Genomic DNA, 22584 nt, shown 5'->3' on the forward strand with positions numbered 1-22584 from the left:
AATGGAAGCCACTAGAATTTCTGTGATAGTTTTTTTTTTTTTAGCAGGGTGGCTTTATGTACATCACAAATAAATAACTTTAAAGCTGGGTTTTCAGAGACTGGATCACAAATGTGCATTTAAAATGGCCAGCTAATAAAACCTGCTTTAGGGATTGTATACATATACCATCTAAGGCTAAATGTAGCTCTTAACTTGCTGAGTTAAACAGTGATTAACAAAACCAGCAATTTGCCCATTCGCCTCTGTCCATAATCAGCCCCATGTAGTAATTGGCAGAGGTGGATAGTAACGAAGTAAATTTACCTGAGTACTGTACTTAAGTAAACTTTTGAGTATCTGTACTATACTTGAGTATAATTTTTTCTGTGTACTTGTGACTTTAACTTCACTACATTTGAAAGACAAACACCATACTTTTATCTCCACTACATTTATAAAAAGGTCCAAATGTAGAAAGTTGTTTCTATGTACCGGGTTTTCCTGTGTGCGCAATTTTTCTGGCTTGCGATTTGTGGACCTTTCACTGTATCCAAGTATTTCAGTTTTTCTAAGCTCGCGGTTTTCTGGCTAGCTTTGAATGGCTATTTGACTGAATGTTTTACGCAAATCTGGCAACCCTGGGATCTTCTGCTAAACTAATGCAAACATTGGCGCTACTACACAGCTGAAAGCATTGTAAAACAGGCAAATAGAACAATAAAAGAGGAAAAAGTATTTTTAAATGTTAAAGTGTGGTGTTATCATCTGTGGGTTCAACTATGTGTGATGCATTGCTTAGAACGAGCGCTACGATCAGTCAAAGATCATAGAAGACATTGTTATGAAATTCATCGGCATAAAGGTAAATTAACATCACATACACCTTGAGCTACATGACAGAGAAAATGGAAAATGGAAAGTTTTCATTCGAAATTTCAGATCGCATAGCCAGAGTTAAGGAAATGTGTGCAAGCGTGTTAACTTCTGATCTGATGCTATATCATTTAAAGACGTTTGGAAAACGAATGATGTTTTTACTGTAGTCACTATAGTTGAAGTATTCCTGCTGAACCCTGCCCAAAATACAACAGAAGTGTAATGGATGTAATAATGGTAATCGTATTGTATGGATTGTTGTCTACTTGTATGTGATGGATTCTATTGGTGGGATGGTAAATCCTATTGGAATAAAACACAAAACACACTACGAAGAGGAATTCAATAGAAAAATCTAATTCACAAATTCATAGTTTTTTTTAGCAGGGATGGTATTTGCAGTAAAACCACAGTATCCACAAAGCTCGACCTGATTTTGCCAAGTGGTTGATCTCCTCAGGACAACATATTTTGTTGACCTAAGGACAACATTTTTATAAATTATACCTAAACCCACACCAAACCCCAACCCTAACCATAACTTACTCCTAAAATCAGAGGGAAATGATAAGTGAAAAAAAATGGTCTAGAAGCACCTAATGCTGGTTGGAAGATTAAACATAAAATAAACTGTAAACTTATTTCTGAAATCTGATTGGTTGATTTAAATGTTGTCCCAGGGTCAACATGATGTTGCCCTAAGGATATCAACCACTTGGCAAAAACAGGAGAGCCATCCACAAATTGGCCATTTTCTCTGTATAGTAACCTGTGGCAAGGGGGTGTGTTTCAGCGAGGTCTGGTGCTGGAGAGAGAGCTGGGAGAGGAGCGGTGAGTAATTGGGGCAAGTGCAAATGACAAACACCTGTGTCTCATTACAGTAACGAGCGTTGGGGAGCATAAAGTTCCGGAGAAGCAGAACCGGGGAGAGAGAAACCGAGACTACTACTCGCACACGCTGGGTGTCTGAAGGACTAAGGAAAGATTCGTCCTGAGACTGGATTATAGTTTGGGTGTTGTTTTTGTTTTGTGAGCGCTAGAAGCGCAACGTCGTGTGTATCTCCCGTATTCTGAATAAAGCGAGTAGTAGTCAAGTCGACCTCGTCCTCTTCCTTCAGAGACTTTTGAACTTGTTACATAACCATACTCCAATCAAGCTATTTTTTGCTAAACCACAGTAACTAAAAATTGACCATATTTTCATTATAGTAGCTATAGTTTGTGTTTTTAGTTAAACTGTGGGAATACAAATGGTAATACATCCAGTAAACACATGGCTTCTACACTTTACTATACACAAGAATCTTACTACTTACTGCTAAATTGCTGCTAAAACCGGTAAAGGGAATATACAAAAAACAAAATGCTGCCCATAAATACATATAGGCCTAATGACGATAATTAGGCTAAATTACCCTACAAGATTATATCTAAACTAAACATATACTGTATATGCTAAACATGTAAAGCTCTTAATACCATTGATACTGTGAGCTACTCCGTGTATTCAGGAGGTTGCTTCAGAGGCATACGATATACGACAATAAAACAATGCACCACTGACATAAAGGAAATTTACTTTTAATACTTGAGTACTTTTAAAAGCACGTACGTACTTAAGTCTTTACTTAAATCTGTCTTTACAACTTTTACTCGTAGTGGAGGAATGTTAGACCAGTAGTTTATGTACTTTCACTCAAGTAAGGAAGTTGTGTACTTCGTCCGCCTCTTCATCACTCTGTATCCTCTTCACCAATAAGCTGGTGTGTTGTGGGCGTTCTGGCGCAATATGGCTGTCGTCGCATCATCCAGGTGGATTCTGCACATTGGTGGTGGTTGAGGAGATTCCCCCCTCCCATTTAAAAGGGCTTTGAGTACCCGGAAAAGCACTATATAAATGTAATGAATTATTATTATTATACGCAAAGCTTCAGAAGCTCTGAGCAGCTCTTTGTCTGTTTTGGGGGTCAGCAGAAGGGGAGAGCTGTCTCCAAACAGAGACTGGCAAACTGGATCGTGGATGTCATCACCACAGCAAACTCTTCCCAAGACCTTCCATGCCCGCTTGCAGTGACAGCGCACTCCACTGGCAGGGTGCTTCTCTGGCAGACATCTGTAGAGCTGCTGGTTAGGCTACGCCTAATAACTTAGCTTAGGTTCTTCTATCTTTGTGTGGAATCAGTGTCAGATCATATCTTACCTGCAGGTCGCTGGGCATACACCTGCCGAATCGCCTTCTCCCATCCATCCCTAATTACTTTGTGGTGACAAAGATGAGCAAGTCCCTGGTTCAGGTGAACCCCTATAGCTGAGCTAGTGCTCCATACGCAGTGACTCCCTCCTCTTGTGTGGTCCCGTCTGATGTATTTCCCTGTTGGTGAACCTTTATTCTTCTCTCTGTGGGGTGTTCCACCTCAGTTCTGTGCACCCCTCTTTATGGGGCCCTGCACTCCCTTATTCTCATGCGTTCTGCCCACTGGTGAGACCATGTAGGTACAGTATATCCATATGGATAAGAACCTCTCATCTTACGACAAGCTCTAAGATGATGCCTCACTCTTCACACTGGAAGCTTGTGATGTTGCAGAAGTGCTCACCAGTGACATGCCCAGGCCAGTCAGAGCTCGCTCTGGTTAATGTCATGACGTGTTTCAGTGCTGTGGCGTTTAGTATAGGGACCCCACTGTTGTTTTGACTTAACGTTTAGAGAACGACAGAAAGGGATCCTCTGTTCCCTGATTGATGGAACAAGACGTTATGGCCCTCAGGCCACAACACTGTTCTGTCTGCTGCTGCAATCAGGAGACACCTCCCAGGTTCCTCAGCACAAAGCTGAATGAATGGTGCACGCCATCTTCCTTTATACCCCTATGTACCGGGCAGACAATGTCATGCAAATTCCATTGCCAACTTCATTGGCCCAGTGTTAAAAAAGAAATTCCTCAACGACTTGTTTTTACTGACCAAAATGAGACGAAAACTAATAAAAATGAGACGCAGACATCAGCTTTCATGCATGTGCTGTTTATCTCATATAAGCGGTAGAGAGAAGTTTCTGGGTGAAGGGAAAGCACAGACATATATTCTGTGTCTCCACACAGTTTACACGTCTTATTTCCCTTCACAATCGCCGGTAAAACAAAGCAAACTGCTGAAGAGTCACCCTGAAACTCATTACAAAGGCAAGCACGTTTTATATGCCAATGTTAACTTATCTGCTAATGTGAGCTGCTGCATAACGTGAAATACAACATAAAGTAAGCTAAAAGTAACCAGCGTTGTCCAGTACTGATTAGAGAAGTGATGAAGTGAGTTGTACTGTACATTAAAAGATTGAATGACATGCTAAAAATCAAACCAAGTATGGAACATGTTGACATGATTGAAGAAATGCAAAGACAGTGCAGCTCTTTTCTACAAAGAGATGTAAGCCGAAAGCATTTGAGCTCTGGGCTCTGTCAGAGAGTTTCATTGGCCCTTCACTGAGCGAGTCGATTGAGTCATAATGAGATTTAATGAACTGGTACATGTCATTCATGGTCTAATATTCTCTGTGTTGCAACAATGCATATCCAGTAGTTACTGAACGTTTCTGAAAAATAAAGGTGATGACCTGGTTTCATTTAATTGTAAGGTCAAGTAAATGATGTCAAAACAGTAAATTACTTAAAGCATTTAGATTTTAATAGACTACATACGTATAATGTAGATTTAGTCAACTAAAATATTTGTTATATTTTGTCAACTAAAACTAGACTAAAACTAAAATGATGGGGATGACTAAAATCTGCCTAAAACTAAATAGTATTTTCGTCAAAAGGCTATGACAAAAACTAAATCAAAATTTGCTTTTAAAATGAACATTGGTCTCTTGAAGTTACAGTCAGAGATGAGATGATGGGTACCCCATACTGTTGTTTCAACATAACAGTCGTAACTGAGACATTTGTATTCGAGGATTGTTACTAATGACGGCATTGATATATTCCAGACCCCAAGCCACCGGTCTCATTGTCCATTGGAGAAATCACTAACACTTCAATGGAAATGACATGGATTGGTCCAGAATATACAGATTTTGATGACTTTGATCTTCAGTGGAACCCCAGGGACCCTCTGTCTGTGTTCAACCCTTACCACAGCCCAACATCTCGAAGTCGAGTACTGAAAGGGATGTACCCTGGCCGTCAGTATAACATCAGTCTGCGCACAGTCAGCGGTGCTGGGACCAGCAACCCTACCTTCAGCCTTGCCATCTACAGGAGCATCAGGACAAGTCAGTGGGCCACTAAACACACATGAAGAATCCTCCCCAAGCTTTGCAGCTCACCAGTTTTGTAACAATTGAAATGTTTGTCCTCATGTAGCTTCATAACCAGCTTCACCAGATCTACTATGTTGGTTTCTTCTTTCTTTGAGTTTTGCTGGTGAACATCAAAGATATTTAAATAGAGTGAATCCTAGTACATTTACACCAACCACACCATCTACGGGGACCACTAGAATGACAGCATACACTTATACCCTGATATTAAACTGCTACTCACACATCACATAAGACATGATAACAGTTGCTAAATTAGTAAGTGATTTGTCTTTCATAGAGCCAGAGCGTGTCCAGAGTCTTCACTGTCGTCCTCAAAACTCCTCGGCCATATCATGTTCCTGGAGTCCTCCAGAGGCCGACTTTGACTCATACACTATCGAGTGCTTGAGACAAGACTCTCACAAGATGGTGTACTCACAGCGTACGGTCAAAGAGACCACAGTCTACCTGATTAAAGATCTAGAACCTCACAAACACTACACTGTCTCTGTCAAAGTCATCTCTGACAGCATGACCAGTGAGGCCGTCATGGAAAATGTGGTCACAATGATAGACTGTGAGTTCAGGCTTTTCATAGAGATTCTTATCATTCTTTAACTATACAAATGAATGTCTTTATGAAACAGACATGTGGTTTATGTTTCATCAGGTCCACCACTGCCCTTGACTCGCGTCAATGAAAACTCAGTTCAAATCACCAAGTCAACCATTTTCTTCCAGTTTAACTGCAGCTGGTTCAGCGATATCAATGGTGCCGTGAAATATTTTACCATCATTGTGACTGAATCTGAAGGTTGGGAGATTCTCTTGGTTATCTTTTTTATTTTTAAAATATGTGCAACCTTTTCTTTTGATGGAGAATCATTCTAAGGTAAAACATGAATTCCCTGTTCCTCTCTTGCGTTTGGTTGTATTCAGACAGTGAAAACCAGCAACCGTACCAGCATCATCCTCTTCCTTCATACTTGGACTACAGAGCTAATAGTTCTGTCAAAACTTATCAGACCAGTAACTTCGCCAGCCGCTGTGACGAGAGCCAGAGCCAGACGCAGGAGATTGAGATTTATCTGGGGTCTGGCATGGAGAGTCTCGGAGGACCATGTGATCAAAAACCATTGAATGATGCATCTCAAGATCAGATGTTCTGTGATGGACCACTAAAACCCAAGACCTCATACAGGTAATGCATTTGAAGCTGCTGTCCCTGAGCAGTTGTAAGAAGTTTAAGGGTTTTTTTCCTGCGTCCGGCATATTTTTCAGTTGTTTACAACGGAAGTGCCAGCGGCTGGTGTTTTTCCATGATGAGCTCTGGCGCTCAGCGTTTTCGGCCTGGAGACAAAATGTTTAATTACTCACCTCATCAATGTCACTTGTCAGCCATCCAATCACAGTGCAGGAGGGGTGGGACAAATATCACACCAACCAGTTGGCACATTGTACGTACATGCATAGCTGCATTACTGTATGCATTAACTGAAATACAATGCTGGAATTGGAGCTCAGATGTAACTCTATGAATAGACTTTTGATAAAAAGTGTTTATTTCCATCTGTGTTAGTAATCTTTTCCATTTTTTTCTGTTGATTTTCAGAATCAGCATCCGAGCATTCACTAAACTCTTTGATGAGAAACTCGAGGAGTTTCTTGCACCGCTCTACACTGATACATTCCTCTCCGTGCCCTTTACGACACATGCAGGTATTCTATATGGCTGTACTGAATGAAACTGAGCTTTAAAGTGTTGCAAGCTTTAATGAGAGTTATTGTGTGTGTTCAGAGCCATTGAGTGGGGTCATTGAGGGCATCAGCGCTGGATTATTCCTCATTGCCACAATGGTGGGATTAATTGTTCTGCTGATCTGTAGACAAAAAGCACATAAAATGTGAGTCCTTCTTTACATCTTTCACTAGACAGTCATCAGTTCACATCTGTCTGGACTTTTAATTTTGACATTTTTGATGACACAAGTGATGGTAAGTGTTTGTGAGTTTGTAATCGGTTAATGTCAGTGGGTTTGCATGAAGGGTTAGTGATGCTTGACAATGACTAGGACTGCACGATAACTCGCGATTCCCATTAAAATCGTGCCCAAATCGATCTGGCTAGTGCGATTATGCTTTTATGTGCAGCTTGTTCATGAAGAATGACTTAGTCTTTGATCAGCGGCAAATGCTGCTTCATATGAAATCACTATGAGTTTGAGTCGCTTATAACCAGTGTTAGGCAGTAGTCGCTACAAGTAGTCATGTTACTAGCTGAACTACATTTCTCAGTAGCCTCACTGTTTTCTGAATCAAATAGCTTTTCAGTTGATCAAGTAGTGCGGTAGAGTCCACAAAAGCTACACTTTCCCAAGCATTTCTAAAGTTCAAATCATAAATACTGCTACTGATCCTGGATCAGCAAGTGACTCTACCACCATACAGGGATCTGTGTGACATCCAATTGGCCACTTTGGGTGCCAGCCCAAAATTTAATTTGTTACTGATGGTGATTGACATCTGATTTCACCTCTCGTTGAACAAAGCTTTTATTTTGACGTTTGGCTGCAGCACAGCGTAGTTGCATATATTTGTATATATTTTTTTATAATGCACATTTACATTACAGTTACATTTAGTCATTTAGCAGATGCTTTTATCCAAAGTGACTTACAAATGAGGTAAACAATGGAAGCAATTGGAACAACATAAGGACAACAAAAAGCATAAGTGCAATAAAACTGGTCTCATATAGCCTACCACAGTATACAGAGAACTTTATGTACTTAAAATGATATCTTATAACATTATACAATTGTTTTGTAAACAGTTATGGCACATTTGAGCAGCATTAAACAGTCTTTGTAATAAGCCATCACAGATGCAACCTCTGCAGTTTTCTTGATGTTGATAATGTTTTACAGTCTGTATGTCATTATTCTTATTGGTTTAATGAATTTAAGTATTTGATGGTAATAAAAAATGCCCTTATGGAGATAGAAAAACTGCCTCTGGAAATCAATTCCAAAATTCGTTACTTACTTAAAAAATACAATTCCGAATAATCTGAATCTGTTTATTTATCACTGAGAAAGCATTTGGAATGAAATCGGTTCGAAAGCTTAGGTATAGTCAGCTACATTTGCCATGTTGCTGTAGCTGAGCTTGCTGCATTTCCCCAGGTGGCAGCTTTAGTGAAGTGAAGCTTCATTTCATGTGGAGGAACTTTTAGCTTAGCTCACTACATTTTCCAAGTAGCTTGCCCAACACTGCTTATAATGTGCATTTGAAAAAGCAACACCCGTCAAACATCATCATTATAAATATGCTTTATTATCATGACAGTAGAAGGTACATGGACGTGTCGTGAGCACGCCGGAGCGCGCCCCCGTGAGTGGCAAAACAATCGGCAAAATAACTGCTTACAATATCAGGAATCGCAATTCCGAGTGTCATTTCAGTGTCCAGGAACACCTGATTCCTTTGTCAGCAGGGAAGTCGTAAGGATCACCGTCGAGTCCAGCTGCTTGTAGTTTCAGCAAGCAAATAATTGTGTGTTTTAGTCCCAGTTTCTTTGTTTCTCCTATTCTCCTCAGCCATTTTGCCACCCAGGGAAGCGTGTCTCCACATGTTCACGTGGGAAAGTGACGTCAAATGCATACCCTCTATAGCTGAAGAGGCTTGAAGAACAGCCATAGAAAGATGGCATTTCTGGTTATACGTGTGGTACTTCTTCTGCGGAGCATATTTACATTTTCTGGCTTTCAGATGCAACTGGGTTTAAACGTACTTCACTTCATTAATCGTTTCTTTTACATGAATCGTGCAGTCCTTGTAATGACAGTGGGTTTGTGGTGATGGGTTAATGGTGACGGGTTAGTTACGCTGGATTTGTGGTTTTTCAGCAGCACACATGAGCCGGTGGTCAGAATGAGTCTGAGAAGAGAACGGCCAGCCACAGGAAAACATGTCATTGTTAGAGGGTAAGCTCTACTGCATTTCTATTACTACTAAAGGTCATATACTGTAGCTATGTGTGGTGTGGTGCTGCTGACATTATCATAGTTGAAATGTGTTGTTTTTTTCTTGTTGTTTTAGCAACCGTCGTGTGTCAAGGTATTGTTTATCTCTTTATGTACTAATCGAATTATAATTGCAAATGGAAATTCACATAAGATGTGTTGTGATAGCACTATGTGTGCGTTGTTAACAAATTGCTTGTTAGCATATAAAAACTGTACACTGGGCATTGTAACCTGTTATCCAGTTGACACAGAACAGCAACCTTATAGTTTTAAAATCACAGAATAGTCTGAATAATAATATCCTCATACCTAAAACATGCTAGCATATTAGGGGACCAAGGCAGTTCAGCAGTTCTTTTGGTAACATATTCTGCTCAAAGAATATGTTCAATTTACACTGTTCTGCATTCTGTTATAGCCCCATCTGCATTACACATTTTGAGGCCCATTTGGCTAAACTTCGGGCAGACTCCAGCTATCTTCTTTCTGAGGAATTTGAGGTATAATACATCTCTACTGTGCTATACAGAATAACTCCTGTTTACAGAATTGACACAACAAACCTTTATGTCTTCAGGATTTAAAGGATGTTGGGCGTAACCAGCCACAAGACTCTGCTTTATTGCCTGAGAACAGAGGGAAGAATCGCTACAATAATATTCTGCCCTGTATGTTTTTCTTTTAAGAGGATTATTACAACAGGGTTGAATTGAGTTCTGAATTGCCATTATGAGTTTGTTTCTTGAAACAGATGATTCCACCCGGGTGAAACTGTCCTACGTGGATGAAGACTCCTGCTCAGACTACATTAACGCCAGCTATATTCCTGTAAGATCTACAGCTTTATTTCGATGACTCGGTGTGAGTTTCACATGTCATCAATGTTACCAGTGTTCAAGACAAACATTCAATCCTGTTTTGTTTGTGCATCCCTTTATATTATTTGCTCTACATGTATTTATATCAAGGGCAATAACTTCAGACGGGAGTATATAGCCACTCAGGGTCCCTTACCTGGAACCAAGGATGATTTCTGGAAGATGGTCTGGGAACAGAACGTGCACAACATAGTTATGGTGACGCAGTGTGTTGAGAAAGGAAGGGTATGTGAATATGGGAGTATACGGTGATTCTACTGTTAACTGAAGTCATTCTGGTCATTGGTTTGACTTGCGTTCATATATTTAGGTGAAATGTGACCATTACTGGCCATTTGACCAGGAACCACTGTATTATGGAGATTTGATAGTGCAAATGCAGTCAGAGTCAGTGCTGCCGGAGTGGACCATCCGAGAATTCAAGATGTGTAATGTGAGTAAACCCACTCACTGACGTCTCACAGATGAGTCAAGATGGAGATATTCACGAGCTGTGCTGTCCACAGGAGGAACATCTGAGCTGTTCCAGAGTCGTACGTCAGTTCCACTACACAGTGTGGCCAGATCACGGCGTCCCAGAGATCACACAGTCGCTCATTCAGTTTGTCAGAACCGTGAGGGATTATGTCAACCGAACACCCTTCTCTGGAGCCACTGTGGTGCACTGCAGGTGGAGCTCCCATCACAGTTTTGTAATGTCGATTATGTTTTTCCTTTCATGGAAAATAATATTCATAAAAAGGAAAGTAAACAACAGATCTCATCCAATACACAGCCAAAGAACAACATGTATTTCTACTTCTACTGTATATACAGTTTGTATAGAAATGACAGAAAGGCTGGATGATGTGCACATATGCATTTCATATAGATATACTGTATACTGTAGATCTTTCCGTTCATTATAAAGGAGATTTATAACATTTTTGGTCAAATGAGGAAGAATTCAGGAAGAGTGAGGAAGGGACAGTGAACGTTGACTTGTGTTTCTCACTGACAGTGCTGGCGTGGGCCGAACCGGGACCTTCATTGCTCTCGATAGAATCCTTCAGCAGCTGGACACTAGAGACACGGTGGACATCTATAGTGTCGTCTTTGATCTGAGACTCCATCGCACACATATGGTGCAGACAGAGGTGAGCTCTCACATTTCAAAACGTCTTGGTTACGGCTGTAACCTCAGTTCCCTGATGGAGGGAACGAGACGTTGTGTCGAGCCAACAGATGGGGTTCGTCCCTGAGAACCAATCGCTTCCGACTTCTTAGAAAAGGCCAATGAAAATTGGTGAATGAAATTTGCATGCCGGTCTCCGCCCCCGGATATCCGGGTATAAAAGGGAGATGGCGTGCCTCATTCATTCACCTTAGTTCTGAGGAGCCTGAGACCTCTCACGACTGCTGCAGTGGGCAGCACGTGTTGTGGCAAGAAGGACACAACGTCTCATTCCCTCCATCAGGGAACTGAGGTTACAGCCGTAACCAAGACGTTCCCTTTCTGTCGGTCTCTCGACATTGTGTCGAGCCGACAGATGGGGTTCCTATGGAAAACGCCACAACACTGTGCCCTGTCACAATCTCTAGCGAAGCGACGGTGACTGGCCTGGGCGTGTCAGCCGTGAGCTCTACCGCGAAATTGTAACTTAGTGGAGATACCAACATGGTCTCACCGATGGGGGGAGAACTCATGGGAAGAATGTGCGGACTGAAGGAGTTAACCGCGAGGTGGAGGTCCACCTAGGGAAGGTCATGGGTTACCAAGGTGAGAACCAATCATGAAGATACATCAGACGGGAACCGCTCTGCTGGGGGGTTACAACATCCGGTAGCACTAGGTCCGGTTAGAGCTATGTTGTGGATAACTCAGTTGGTACCCGGCCTAAGGGGCAGGGGCCTCATTTATAACCGTTGCGTATGCACAAAACATGCCCTGAAAGAGGCATACGCCGCTTCCCACGCAAAAGATGGGATTTATAAAAACAAACTTCACGGAAAAATGTGCGCACCTGCACGCAAACTCTGACCCATGCGTACGCACATTCTGGAGACAAATGTTGAGTTAGTGAACTTAGATTGCAGAAACTAAGATTGATATAAACGCTTATAAGCATTATGCCTCACACACATTTTATTTGACCTCATATCCGTTAAAGATCTATATTATCACGAAGATTAAATCTGCAGACTTATTTGCGCTTGAGTGATAATTGTTTCATGCACCTTCTTGTAAAATCCAACTCAAATCTTAAATAAAAATTCAATGTAAATATTTAATCAGCGCTGTCTCACCATCACACTATGAGCGCATGAGGAGGAGATGATCCGACTGAACAGGGACAGCATCAAATATGATAACTGCAGAACACAGGGTAAATAAATACTAAATATATTTTCCTTAAATACTGAGCATAATCATAGAATGTCTGGAAATACAACCATTAAGCTCTCGCACAATCGTTTCTCTTTATGTTGTCGTTATCAGTCCTAACTATCATAACAAAACTGGAATGAAGAAACATTTGTCTTTTACAATGATGTCTTCAAATGTTATCTCAGGTGAAGGACACCACTAATGGGGTGTTAATGATCAGTCTAAATGCTGTAAACATTTAAATGCTGCAGAGACCTTCTTTGGATTTATTATAATTATAATAATAATAATTATTAATAATTATAACAATTATTAAGTTGGAAATCTCAGTGAATCTCATGTGTGGCCATTTGTGATTTTGTTAGGGAGATAAAGGATGGGATCGGGGTTTTACATAATTTTTTGTTATATTTCTATGGCATCTGATAGCGGTTTGACCAGGAAACGGTGTACGCCCATTATGGTGTGTGACGTCAGGCTTAACAAGCGGATTGGATGGCAGGTTTATTAATATACGAATCAGTATTCATGAGGTGCTTTGCATTGACTATTTATGGGTAAAAATGGGCGTGTAGAGGGCGGGATATGAGGCTGATTCACGTACGCACACTTGCAGGTGATCTGTGATTTATAAAGTGAATATTGCTTACAGGTGTGCGTACGCACGGTTTTATAAATCAGATTATTTTTGGGTGTACACTATTTTTGGTTTTCGGGCGCACGTACACTTTTAGTAAGGATCCTACGCACAGTTTTATAAATGAGACCCCAGGGCTGCTCTGCCCAGCCCGCCCGCAGGAGGTGCTTGCTTAGTGATGGATGGAGTGCCTGTTCTTCACCCAGTGGGGGAAGAAGGGAGGCTAGTTAGTACGCTGACCCCCTTGCAGATGTCTGCCAGAGAGGCGCCTCGAGCCAGTGCCCATGAGGAGGCTGTATTCCGTGTGGAGAGAGCTCTCACCCAGTGGGCATAGGCGATCTTAGGACAGGAGCTGCTCAGAGCTCCTGTGCAATGCGAGTACTGGACACAACACGAATGGGGTTGGGTCTTCCTCCCCGGTGGGGAGCGCCTGTAAGTTCACCACCTGGTGTAGGGGGAGTGGTGGGAACTTTGGGCACATAGCCGGGCCGGGGTCTCAGGATAGCGTGAGAATCACCGGGCCCGAGTTCTAGACAATCTGTGGACACGGAGAATGCTTGTAGGTCCGCTACCCTCTTGAGCGCCATCCGGAGAGCCGTCTTCATCATGAGATGAGAAAGAGCGGCATCTCCGAGGGGCTCCAGGACCGCATCAAGGTCGCAAGAGGGTACGGGGCGCGGGTGAGGCGGTAGCCTTCCCACGCCCCTTAGGAACCAAATGATCAGGTTGTGCTGTCCTAGAGATTACCAGCAACTAAGTCGTGATGAGCGGCAATAGCGGCTACATACACGTTCAGTGTGGAAGGGGAGAGATTACTCTTGAGTCTCTGGAAGGAAAGCACGTACCCGATCAAGCAACTCCGCGGGTCTTCTCTTCAAGAAGAGCACCAGGATGAGAAGAGGCACCACTTATAGGCGTATAGTCGCCTGTGGCCAGGGCCCTAGCCTGAGTAATGGTCTTCACCGCCGCAGGGCATGGAGGTTCCAGATGTCTGGCCCGGGATGCCATAACGTGCCCTTCCCCTGGGAAAGCAGGTCCTTCATCAGGGGAATCGGCCGAGGGGGGCCTCGGGTGGGGAGTACCTTAGCGGGCAATGGGTGGTGTCCAGGGAGGGGAATGGGTCTACCTGAGCCCGCCCGAACTCTACCCAATGAGCTGGACTGCGCGGGGGTGGAGTCGCCACTCTCTGTGAGGCGTCAACTGACGAGAGAGCGCATCGGCTGTCTGGTTCAGGTCGCCTGGGATATGTGTGGCTCGCAGGGATCTGCTCACCTGCGGACTCGACAGGAGGAGGCGTCGGGCAAGTCGTGTTAGCTGCCGTGCGAACGCCACCCTGGTGGTTTATATACGCTACGGCAGTTGTGCTGTCCGACCGGACCAGCATGTGCTTGTTCTGCACGAGAGGTTGTAGCCCCTTCAGTGCGGGTAGCACATCCAACAACTCTAGGCAGTTGATATGCCTGCGCAGGCGGGGGCCTGTCCATCGCCCCGACACTTTTCGATATTCCCATTTAAGAAATATCAGCGTCCACGTTTAGGTTTGCAGTGAAAATAGCGGCCCCTGCTGTTCAAAGAATGTATTGCGATTCAGTTCAAGCCTCAACCGAATTGAATCGTCACTCATTATAACCGATTTTCAACCGGCTCACGGTGAATCGTTACATCCCTAGTGTGTTGCACCCACGAGAACAGCGGGACATGTCACGCTGGAGAAATTTTTATCTTTTAGAGAAAAAACTCGAGCACTTCTGGAACCGCCGAGATGCGCAGGGGAAGTCGCCGCAGGAAGGGACAGTCCGCTGCACCACGTCGTAGAACCGGCAGTCTTGTAGTTGCTACTTGTAGCGAAGTCTGTTGATCATGAGCGAAGGCTCTGAAGAACAAAAGGTGAATGAATGAGGCACGCCGTCTCCCTTTTATACCCGGAGATCCGGGAGTGGATCATTCGCCAATATCATTGGCCTTTTCTAAGAAGTCGGAAGCGATTGGTTCTCAGGGACAAACCCCATCTGTCGGCTCGACACAACGTCAAGAGACCGACAGAAAGGGAATTGTATTGCTTTTTGAATGGAATCAAACATCATGTCTGGGTTTGTGTGTGTTGCTCTAGTCTCAGTACTCGTACCTCTATCAGTGTGTTCGCGATGTGCTTCGTGCAAGAAAACTGCGCAGTGAACAGGAAAATCTCTTGTATCCCATCTATGAAAACGTGCGGTCAGATTCTCTTAGAGGTAAGTATCATGTGTCCGTCATGAGTATGCCTTCATTCTTGTATCATATGCATTGATTTCTCTTTCTATTCCTTCATGTAGATGTGGTCTACTCCAAACGTTAATGTGCTGATGGGTCGAGTAGAGGCAAAAAACTTTAATGTTTCAAAGACATGTAAAAACTTTATTTTTGAAAATAATTAGCTTTATGTTTAACTATATCTCTAACAGAGTTGTATAATGTACTGTAAAGATGTGAGTATTTCAACAGTTTAAGTGTTATGCACTACTAAATAAAATCAGATGTAGACTTATTTTATATGAATAAAATTTGACTATTAAAAACATCTCTTTCTTTCAGAATGATCATAATATTGTTCAATTCACTTTTATTTATTGTGCACAGATTATAGTTGTTACTAATGAGCTTTACACTGTGTGGATCAAATATCCCCAGAATTTTGATAAAAGTCTTAACCTCCTACGTTGTGGTGAACAGCAAACAGACCCCCTATTCCAATTGATGATTGCTGAAACTAAATTATGCTTATTTGGAAAAAATGCAGAAAGGTTTGTGTGAGGGAGGGGGGTAACACACAGTTTCTGCCAATGTCATGTTAATCTTGAGTACCTCTCCACCGTACTTTTGAACATGGAAGTAAGCGATTGTCCCAGGCGCAGACAAGCGGGTAAGGGGTTAACACAAGACTTTTAATAATAAAAATAAAACAAAAACCCACAAGCGGGTAACATAACAGAACAAGGGTATAAAACACGATGGGTAAACGCGAACATAAACTAACTACACTAGACAAGACTAAAGACAACACTTTACTAATACATTACTAATAACTAGACTTTACTAAACTAAACTCAACAAAGGAACTCACCCACACGAATCAAAATGAACCAGCACAAGACAGAAAACAAAGGGGCATTAAATAAGGGATCAAATAAAGAGGGAACAGGTGTTGGGCATAAAATAATTAACCAGCAATAATGAGGAAATGAGGGGGCGGGACAGAGACGAGACCAGAGAGATCGCATGACATGTCAAAACAAACAATGCCATGTCTCTCTCTACACTAAACATGAGGCTCCGTCATGATCCTGCCACTAGACCAAGAAAGACATGACATGATGAAGCAGAATCATGACAGAACCCCCCCCCCTTAAGGAGCGACATCCTGGTGCTCCTCCAGGTGACAAACAAGACGAGACAGACTGACACAGACAAAAAACAGGGAAACATGATAAATAACAATGGAACACAAGAGTCAAAGGGGGGGGGAGCACAAGAGTCCAAGGGGGGCAGTCCAAATAAGGGCGAGGCTGAGGAAAAAAAACAATGATGCTAGCTGAACCGGACTGGGATGCCGGCTGAAGCGAAACTTTATGCCGGCGGACACTGACTGGATACAATGAACATTTTCTGTTACAGAAAATGAGCCCGACGATCATCAGGCTACGCTGTACGCGGGGTCCCCCTTCCCTCGCGATTTGTTATCATTAACACAAGGGGATTTTGGCATATTAAATTATATCTAACTAGCCAACTTCACAAATGTTAGTTTGTGTGGTGAATCAATAAATGAGGGAGAAAGGGAGAGAACTTGTAGGCTTACAATGTAGGCTATATGATTGTTTTAGATGATAAAAGATGAGAACTGGCAAGCCTTATGAAATTCAGGCTAGAGACACTGCCAGCAATCTATACGTGCAACGGATGCTTGATAAAACTGCACAAATGTTCATTGTTAATTATTATAGTTAACTATCAATGTCAATAATAGGTGCAGCTTACACTCATAAGTGTGACCCAGTGTGTGAGAACTAGGCAAGAAATCTAGTTATTCATGACGAGAATCAGAGTTTGATTTAACCATTTATTTCAATATGATTTACTGTATGTCTTTGGCCTTAGTCAGTCAAAACTATCTAAAAATCTAAAGATTATATTTTCACAGGATATTCTTGCCCTGCTGAAAAAAGAATAGAACCCTGCCCAAAACACAAGAGATGCAGATGGGGAACGTTAGAACACACATTAATGCCCAAGACATTTCTTTAAATTTTGTAAAATAAAAATGTGTGGTTCATAATAGTAATGGTAAACCAATAGAATTTATGAATTTTTTTTTTTAGCAGGGTGGGTTTATGTAGAAATGGTATATCACAAATAAATGACTTGCTATATAAATGACTATATAGCTGGGTTTTCACATGCATCACAAATGAGCATTGAAAATTGCCAGCTGATAAAACCTGTGCTTTGGGGGTTGTATACATATGCCATCTAAGGCTAAATGTAACTCTTAACTGGCTGAGTTAGACAGTGATTAACAAAACCAGCAAATCCGAAATTGCATACTCAGTGAGTAGGTACTCAATTTCAGTAGGTACGTACTCAATGGGGCTAAATGGGTAGGTACTGTTTTCCCTGAATGGGTGTAGTTTAAAGTATGAACATATTAGCCCGGTTCTGTCAACCTTGCACTGGTTACCTATAAAGCATCGCGTTAACTTTAAAATCTTGCTTATTACCTATAAAGCCCTACATGGTTTAGCTCCTCAGTACTTGAATGAACTCCTTTTGTATTACAGTCCTTCACGTGCATTACGCTCTCAGGCGTCCTGTCAGTTGGTAATACCTAGAATTTCAAAATCAAGTGCAGGCAGTAGATCCTTTTCCTATCTAGCGCCTAAACTTTGGAATAGTCTTCCCTGCACTGTCCGGGAGGCAGACACACTCTGTCAGTTTAAATCTAGACTAAAGACGCATCTTTTTAATCTTGCATACACTACTCTTCCATAATATAAATCTTCTGAGGGTTTAGGCTGCATTAGTTAGATCAACCGGAACCAAAAACACAACTGATGTACTTGTTGCATCAAAGAGTACAGAACAGTACTCTACTCTCAGCCAGTCTTGTCTCATTGTTCCAAGGTTACCACAGCGAGCAGGATGCAGTTCATGGCCTGACCTGATGGTAGAGTGGAGAATGGGAAGTGGGGACCTGACAAGAGCTGAGATGATAGAGCTGGATAAAGAAGGACGCGGTCTCTTGACATGTCTTCACCACAAAACTTCAAATGCTATTAGATTATTAATGATAATCTTAAACTAAAATTTATTTTATTATTAAGTTTATTTATTTTATTTAGCCTTGTTGTGCAAGTTCTCTGGAGCTTGTGCAGAGGCAGCAGCTTTTGCCAGAAGGGAACTGGAATCCCCTGGTTGGGCCTGGGTTCTCCTGAGGTTTTTTTTCTCGATTAGAGTTTTGGGTTCCTCGCCACCGTTTGCATACTGTCTGACCGGGGGGGCTGCTTTAGAATCTTAAAGTTTTACTTAATTAATACTGCATATAGGAATTTATAGTCTGTTTAATATTTGACCTGTTTTTCTCTTTCCTTTATCTTAAATGTGTGCTCTCACTGAGCGTGTGTGCGTGCGTGCGTGCGGGTGTGTCTGTCTTCTGTGTTTTCAACCTTTTCTTGTTTTTGCAGGTACAACTTTGATTGTTTTGCTTGTAGTCAATGTGTCTCATGTACAGCTGCTTTGTAACAATGAAAATTGTAAAAGCGCTATATAAATAAAGTTGAGTTGAGAGTTGAGTTAACAGCCTGAGGCTAATAGCGAGTGATCCGATAAAAATAAATTATCTGTGCGTTTAAGTACGATTTTTGGTATGGGATATATTTAAGGATATGTTTTACCCTCGGAGAATAACAATTTAAAACACAAGTCTTAAGATATAACAAGAATAAACGATGTATTAAGAATAAGTTTGAAAGAGCTCCGACTCAAACCACGCGCTCTCAGCAAACAGGAAGTGACAATAAAGGTTGGGTAGAATCACTGTGATCTCTGACCCAGTTTGTTTGCTGCCTACCCAGGATGTCAAAATACTATTAGGTAAATTAGCAGTGGGCAGGATCATAAGGACCAAAACAATAACGGACATTCCAACAAGTAACACACATTTCAAAGTAGAATAACTGTCTGTAGCAACTGTCTGTATTGTTTTTTAAAGAAACTAGTATGTGAACTTACCATATGTTTGCAGATATTTAGGAAAATGCTATGTTAGGCTTTAATTTAGACAAATACTTAAGGCACCTTTAAATTAATCTTATAAACCTTCTCTGTGCATATCCTCATCTGAACTTGTCTCTGGACTTTCCAAAACTACAACTGGATCCTGTGAGGTGGAGGCACATGTCCCACTAGTTGAAGGGACAGCTGAATCTTCATTTTCCATTTCACATTGTGAATGCCTAGAAAAAATTTTACTTGTTACTTAAAAAATGTGACAAAATGTATGTAAATGTCACAAGCCATCATATCACAAGTTTAAAATAGTAATACCTAAACTATTAACAAACTACAAACATATTCAAACCTTCTAATGAAGTGAAAACTATGTATATTTGATGAAAAGTAGGTCTATACAAAAATCAGTGGCTACTTTTGATGTTGAAAGAGTCAATTTACATTTATGCATTTGGCAGACGCTTTTATCCAAAGTGACTTGCAGTGCATTTAGTCTATACATGTCTTTTAATCGGTATGTGTGTTCCCTGGGATCGAACCCACGACCTTGCGACTACCAACTGAGCTACACAGGAACACTGTTACATGTTACACAAGCTACAATTTCTGTCACAAATATGCCACACAAGTTTAATGGCACTGTATAAATTATATATTTTTCTTAAATAATACAAAATACAGTTTTGGCCAGTAAAAATACATGTAACAACTGTGATACACTCCTAATATCACAATTAAAAGTTTAGATATAAAATATAACCTCGAACAAGCCTCGCTGTGTGATCTCATCTGTGAAAAAGGAAATTCCTCTCCACAATTCAGACAAGCTGTCAAGGGTCCAGGTTCAGTGTCAACTGGTCCATCATTAGACACCTATTTAATTAAAGGCATTTCAGAAATGCATCATGAAAAACTGTCAATTACATCTTTATAAGAACAGATCAATGCAAAATTCTCAATTAAAATATTATTTTAAAACATATAATTTAAAAGTATTCTGCAACATTATACACATTTGTATGCATTTATTTGTACTCATATCAGGAACAGGCAAATGCAGTCCAGAAGCCACTGTCCTGCTGTTTATCTCGATCCCTGATAAAAACGTTCTAATTCTAATTATAGCTTTTTAATAATCCTTAATACCTTAATTAAAATTAGCTTGTTCAGGTGTGTTTGATAAGTTTTGTAACAAAACTCTGCAGGACAATGGCCCTTCAAGACCGAAGCAGCCCATTCCTTACTTACATAAAATAAATCATCCAAAAGTACAACAGTACATGACATCTTACATTCTCCATGTTCAAATTTCTTTGGAGCGGGCGAATGTAGATAGTAGAATGATTGATCAGGAGAGCAGGATCTTTCAGGTATGTCACACAGTACCCCTGATTAGGGCACGGGATTAGGAAGAGATGCCGATTTCGTGTTGTTCCGGAAATCTTCAGTAACTCAAAACCACCTCCATCTCTCAGCTTTGGATAAGAAGAGAGAATGAACTCTATAAACTCGGTTGAACTGTCTTGGTTACCTGTAAGACAATGACAAAGACAACTTATTTTTACATTAGACTAAGGTAATAGTCTACAGTATGTCTAAATTACTAATTTCAATAATGATCAGTTTCAGTTTGAACAACTTTTTTGTCAGATGACATACCTCGAAAGACTAGGCGTCTGTCACCCAACCCCGATCTTCGGAGTTGGTCTTTGCCAACCCTTCTTGGGTTGGCAAAAAATCCTCCTTTTATGCTTCCCGAACTCTGCCGTGAGACCGGTGCAACGCGCAGCTGACGCTCATTATCACTCGCGTTACTGGCCGGAAAATAAACAGATGCACTCTGACCAATCGAATGAGCGTTTACTCGCACGTGACTTTTATTAACAAAGTTTGGTCCGTTAGGAAATATTGCCTTGTGAATGCGAACCGAACTAAAATAAATGTAAATATTGTAGCGATTTAACCCCCGGTTTAGGAACAAAGCAATCGATACACAGGTGTGAAAACGCCCTAAGATGAGTAAGGAAAGAAACGATACAAAGCGATCGTCATACAAAGCCATTTCTTGGACCCTTTGGAACGCCATACGCGTGCGCGTGCCCGCTATGCGCTGCTGCTACAGTGAAAAATGCAGTAATGCTGCAGTAAAATATTTCCAATGTTGTGAGCATAGTGTGTGTGATTTTTTTACATTTTTAGCAATGTTGTTTTCATAAGCCTTTACATTTGAAAATTAAAATATAAAAAGATCAAATTAATATATATATATATATATATAAAAGAAAATGATCCAAAACTGTACAGTAAGGTGTGCATATAGTGTATATTTATTTCTGCTAATAAATAATGTTTATATAGACCTTAAAAAAAATCTAGATTATTTTGTGTAAATTGTGTAATACCACAGCAAAATGACCATCCATTTTCTCTACTAATTAGAAATTGTGTTATAAAAAAGCGTTTTCCTACAGAAAGATACTAAAACAACTGCAATTTACTGAATGCTTCTGTTAAAATAAAAGAGACGTTTCCTACAGAATAGTGAGATAAAGTTGAGAATAAAATAAACGTGAAAAAACGATTGGCCATAGTAAAAAATAATATTTGTATTCTTTTTTTAAGAACATAAAGATTATAGACAAACTACCCAATTGCTAAGCGTTTAATCGGCGTGACAAAGGTCCAAACAGTAGGTCTATTTTAAAAATAAGTAGAAAGCTGCAGACAGAGAATATGCTTTAAGAAAAAGGAGCACACGTACCCCAATCACATTGCAAACACTCTGGGGAACAAAGTGCATAAATAATTATTAAAAACGTAAGACATCATCTTCATTTTAAATGTTTATGAACGTCAACATGCGCGCATCAGAATCTAAACCACAGCTATATTCTAATTCATTTTTTTATTTAGTCTGTTTATGTGGAATATTTTATATCATGCGGACTTGAGTCCTGCAGTGTCTTATATGAAGCGTCATGTAGATTTAGTTTCACTGTGTACAAACGACATGTAACGTTACACAGCAAGTCAACGTGTTAAATGTTCTGTGTGTGTTAAGTCAGTGTTGTCGTGTGACTCGGGTTTGTTTATCAGCAGACACACACACACGTGCTCCGCATCCTTATGAAGATTTTAAGACAGTAGCTTAACTACTACTTATTCATAAGAAAACAACTGCGATTATAAAAATAATGTTATTGATGAAGTTTTGCTGTCTGTCACAGGCGGCGCTGTGGCTCATT

General features: G+C 41.0%; 1 protein-coding gene across 4 annotated transcripts in view; it reads left to right on the top strand.

Moving 5' to 3' along the window:
* Nucleotides 1–15625, top strand: part of LOC130551551 (receptor-type tyrosine-protein phosphatase beta-like) — a 45972-nt gene extending 30347 nt beyond the window's left edge. For 2 of the 4 annotated variants that reach the window (XM_057329237.1, XM_057329238.1), the window contains exons 16-32: nt 4850–5134; nt 5463–5741; nt 5835–5978; nt 6104–6365; nt 6777–6883; nt 6963–7068; nt 9073–9150; nt 9266–9283; nt 9611–9692; nt 9770–9860; nt 9944–10020; nt 10161–10295; nt 10381–10503; nt 10577–10740; nt 11071–11206; nt 15186–15306; nt 15388–15625. In XM_057329237.1, coding sequence (XP_057185220.1) covers nt 4850–5134; nt 5463–5741; nt 5835–5978; nt 6104–6365; nt 6777–6883; nt 6963–7068; nt 9073–9150; nt 9266–9283; nt 9611–9692; nt 9770–9860; nt 9944–10020; nt 10161–10295; nt 10381–10503; nt 10577–10740; nt 11071–11206; nt 15186–15306; nt 15388–15410 — 2231 coding nt within the window. In that variant the 3' untranslated portion in view covers nt 15411–15625. Of the gene's footprint in view, nt 1–4849; nt 5135–5462; nt 5742–5834; nt 5979–6103; nt 6366–6776; nt 6884–6962; nt 7069–9072; nt 9151–9265; nt 9284–9610; nt 9693–9769; nt 9861–9943; nt 10054–10160; nt 10296–10380; nt 10504–10576; nt 10741–11070; nt 11207–15185; nt 15307–15387 lie in introns of those variants that run through there. The other 2 variants (XM_057329239.1, XM_057329241.1) reach the window with 2 other exon arrangements.
* Nucleotides 15626–22584: the final 6959 nt, after the last annotated feature.

This window comes from Triplophysa rosa, linkage group LG3 (assembly GCF_024868665.1).
Source record: "Triplophysa rosa linkage group LG3, Trosa_1v2, whole genome shotgun sequence".
In the NCBI taxonomy this organism is placed as follows: Eukaryota; Metazoa; Chordata; class Actinopteri; order Cypriniformes; family Nemacheilidae; genus Triplophysa; species Triplophysa rosa.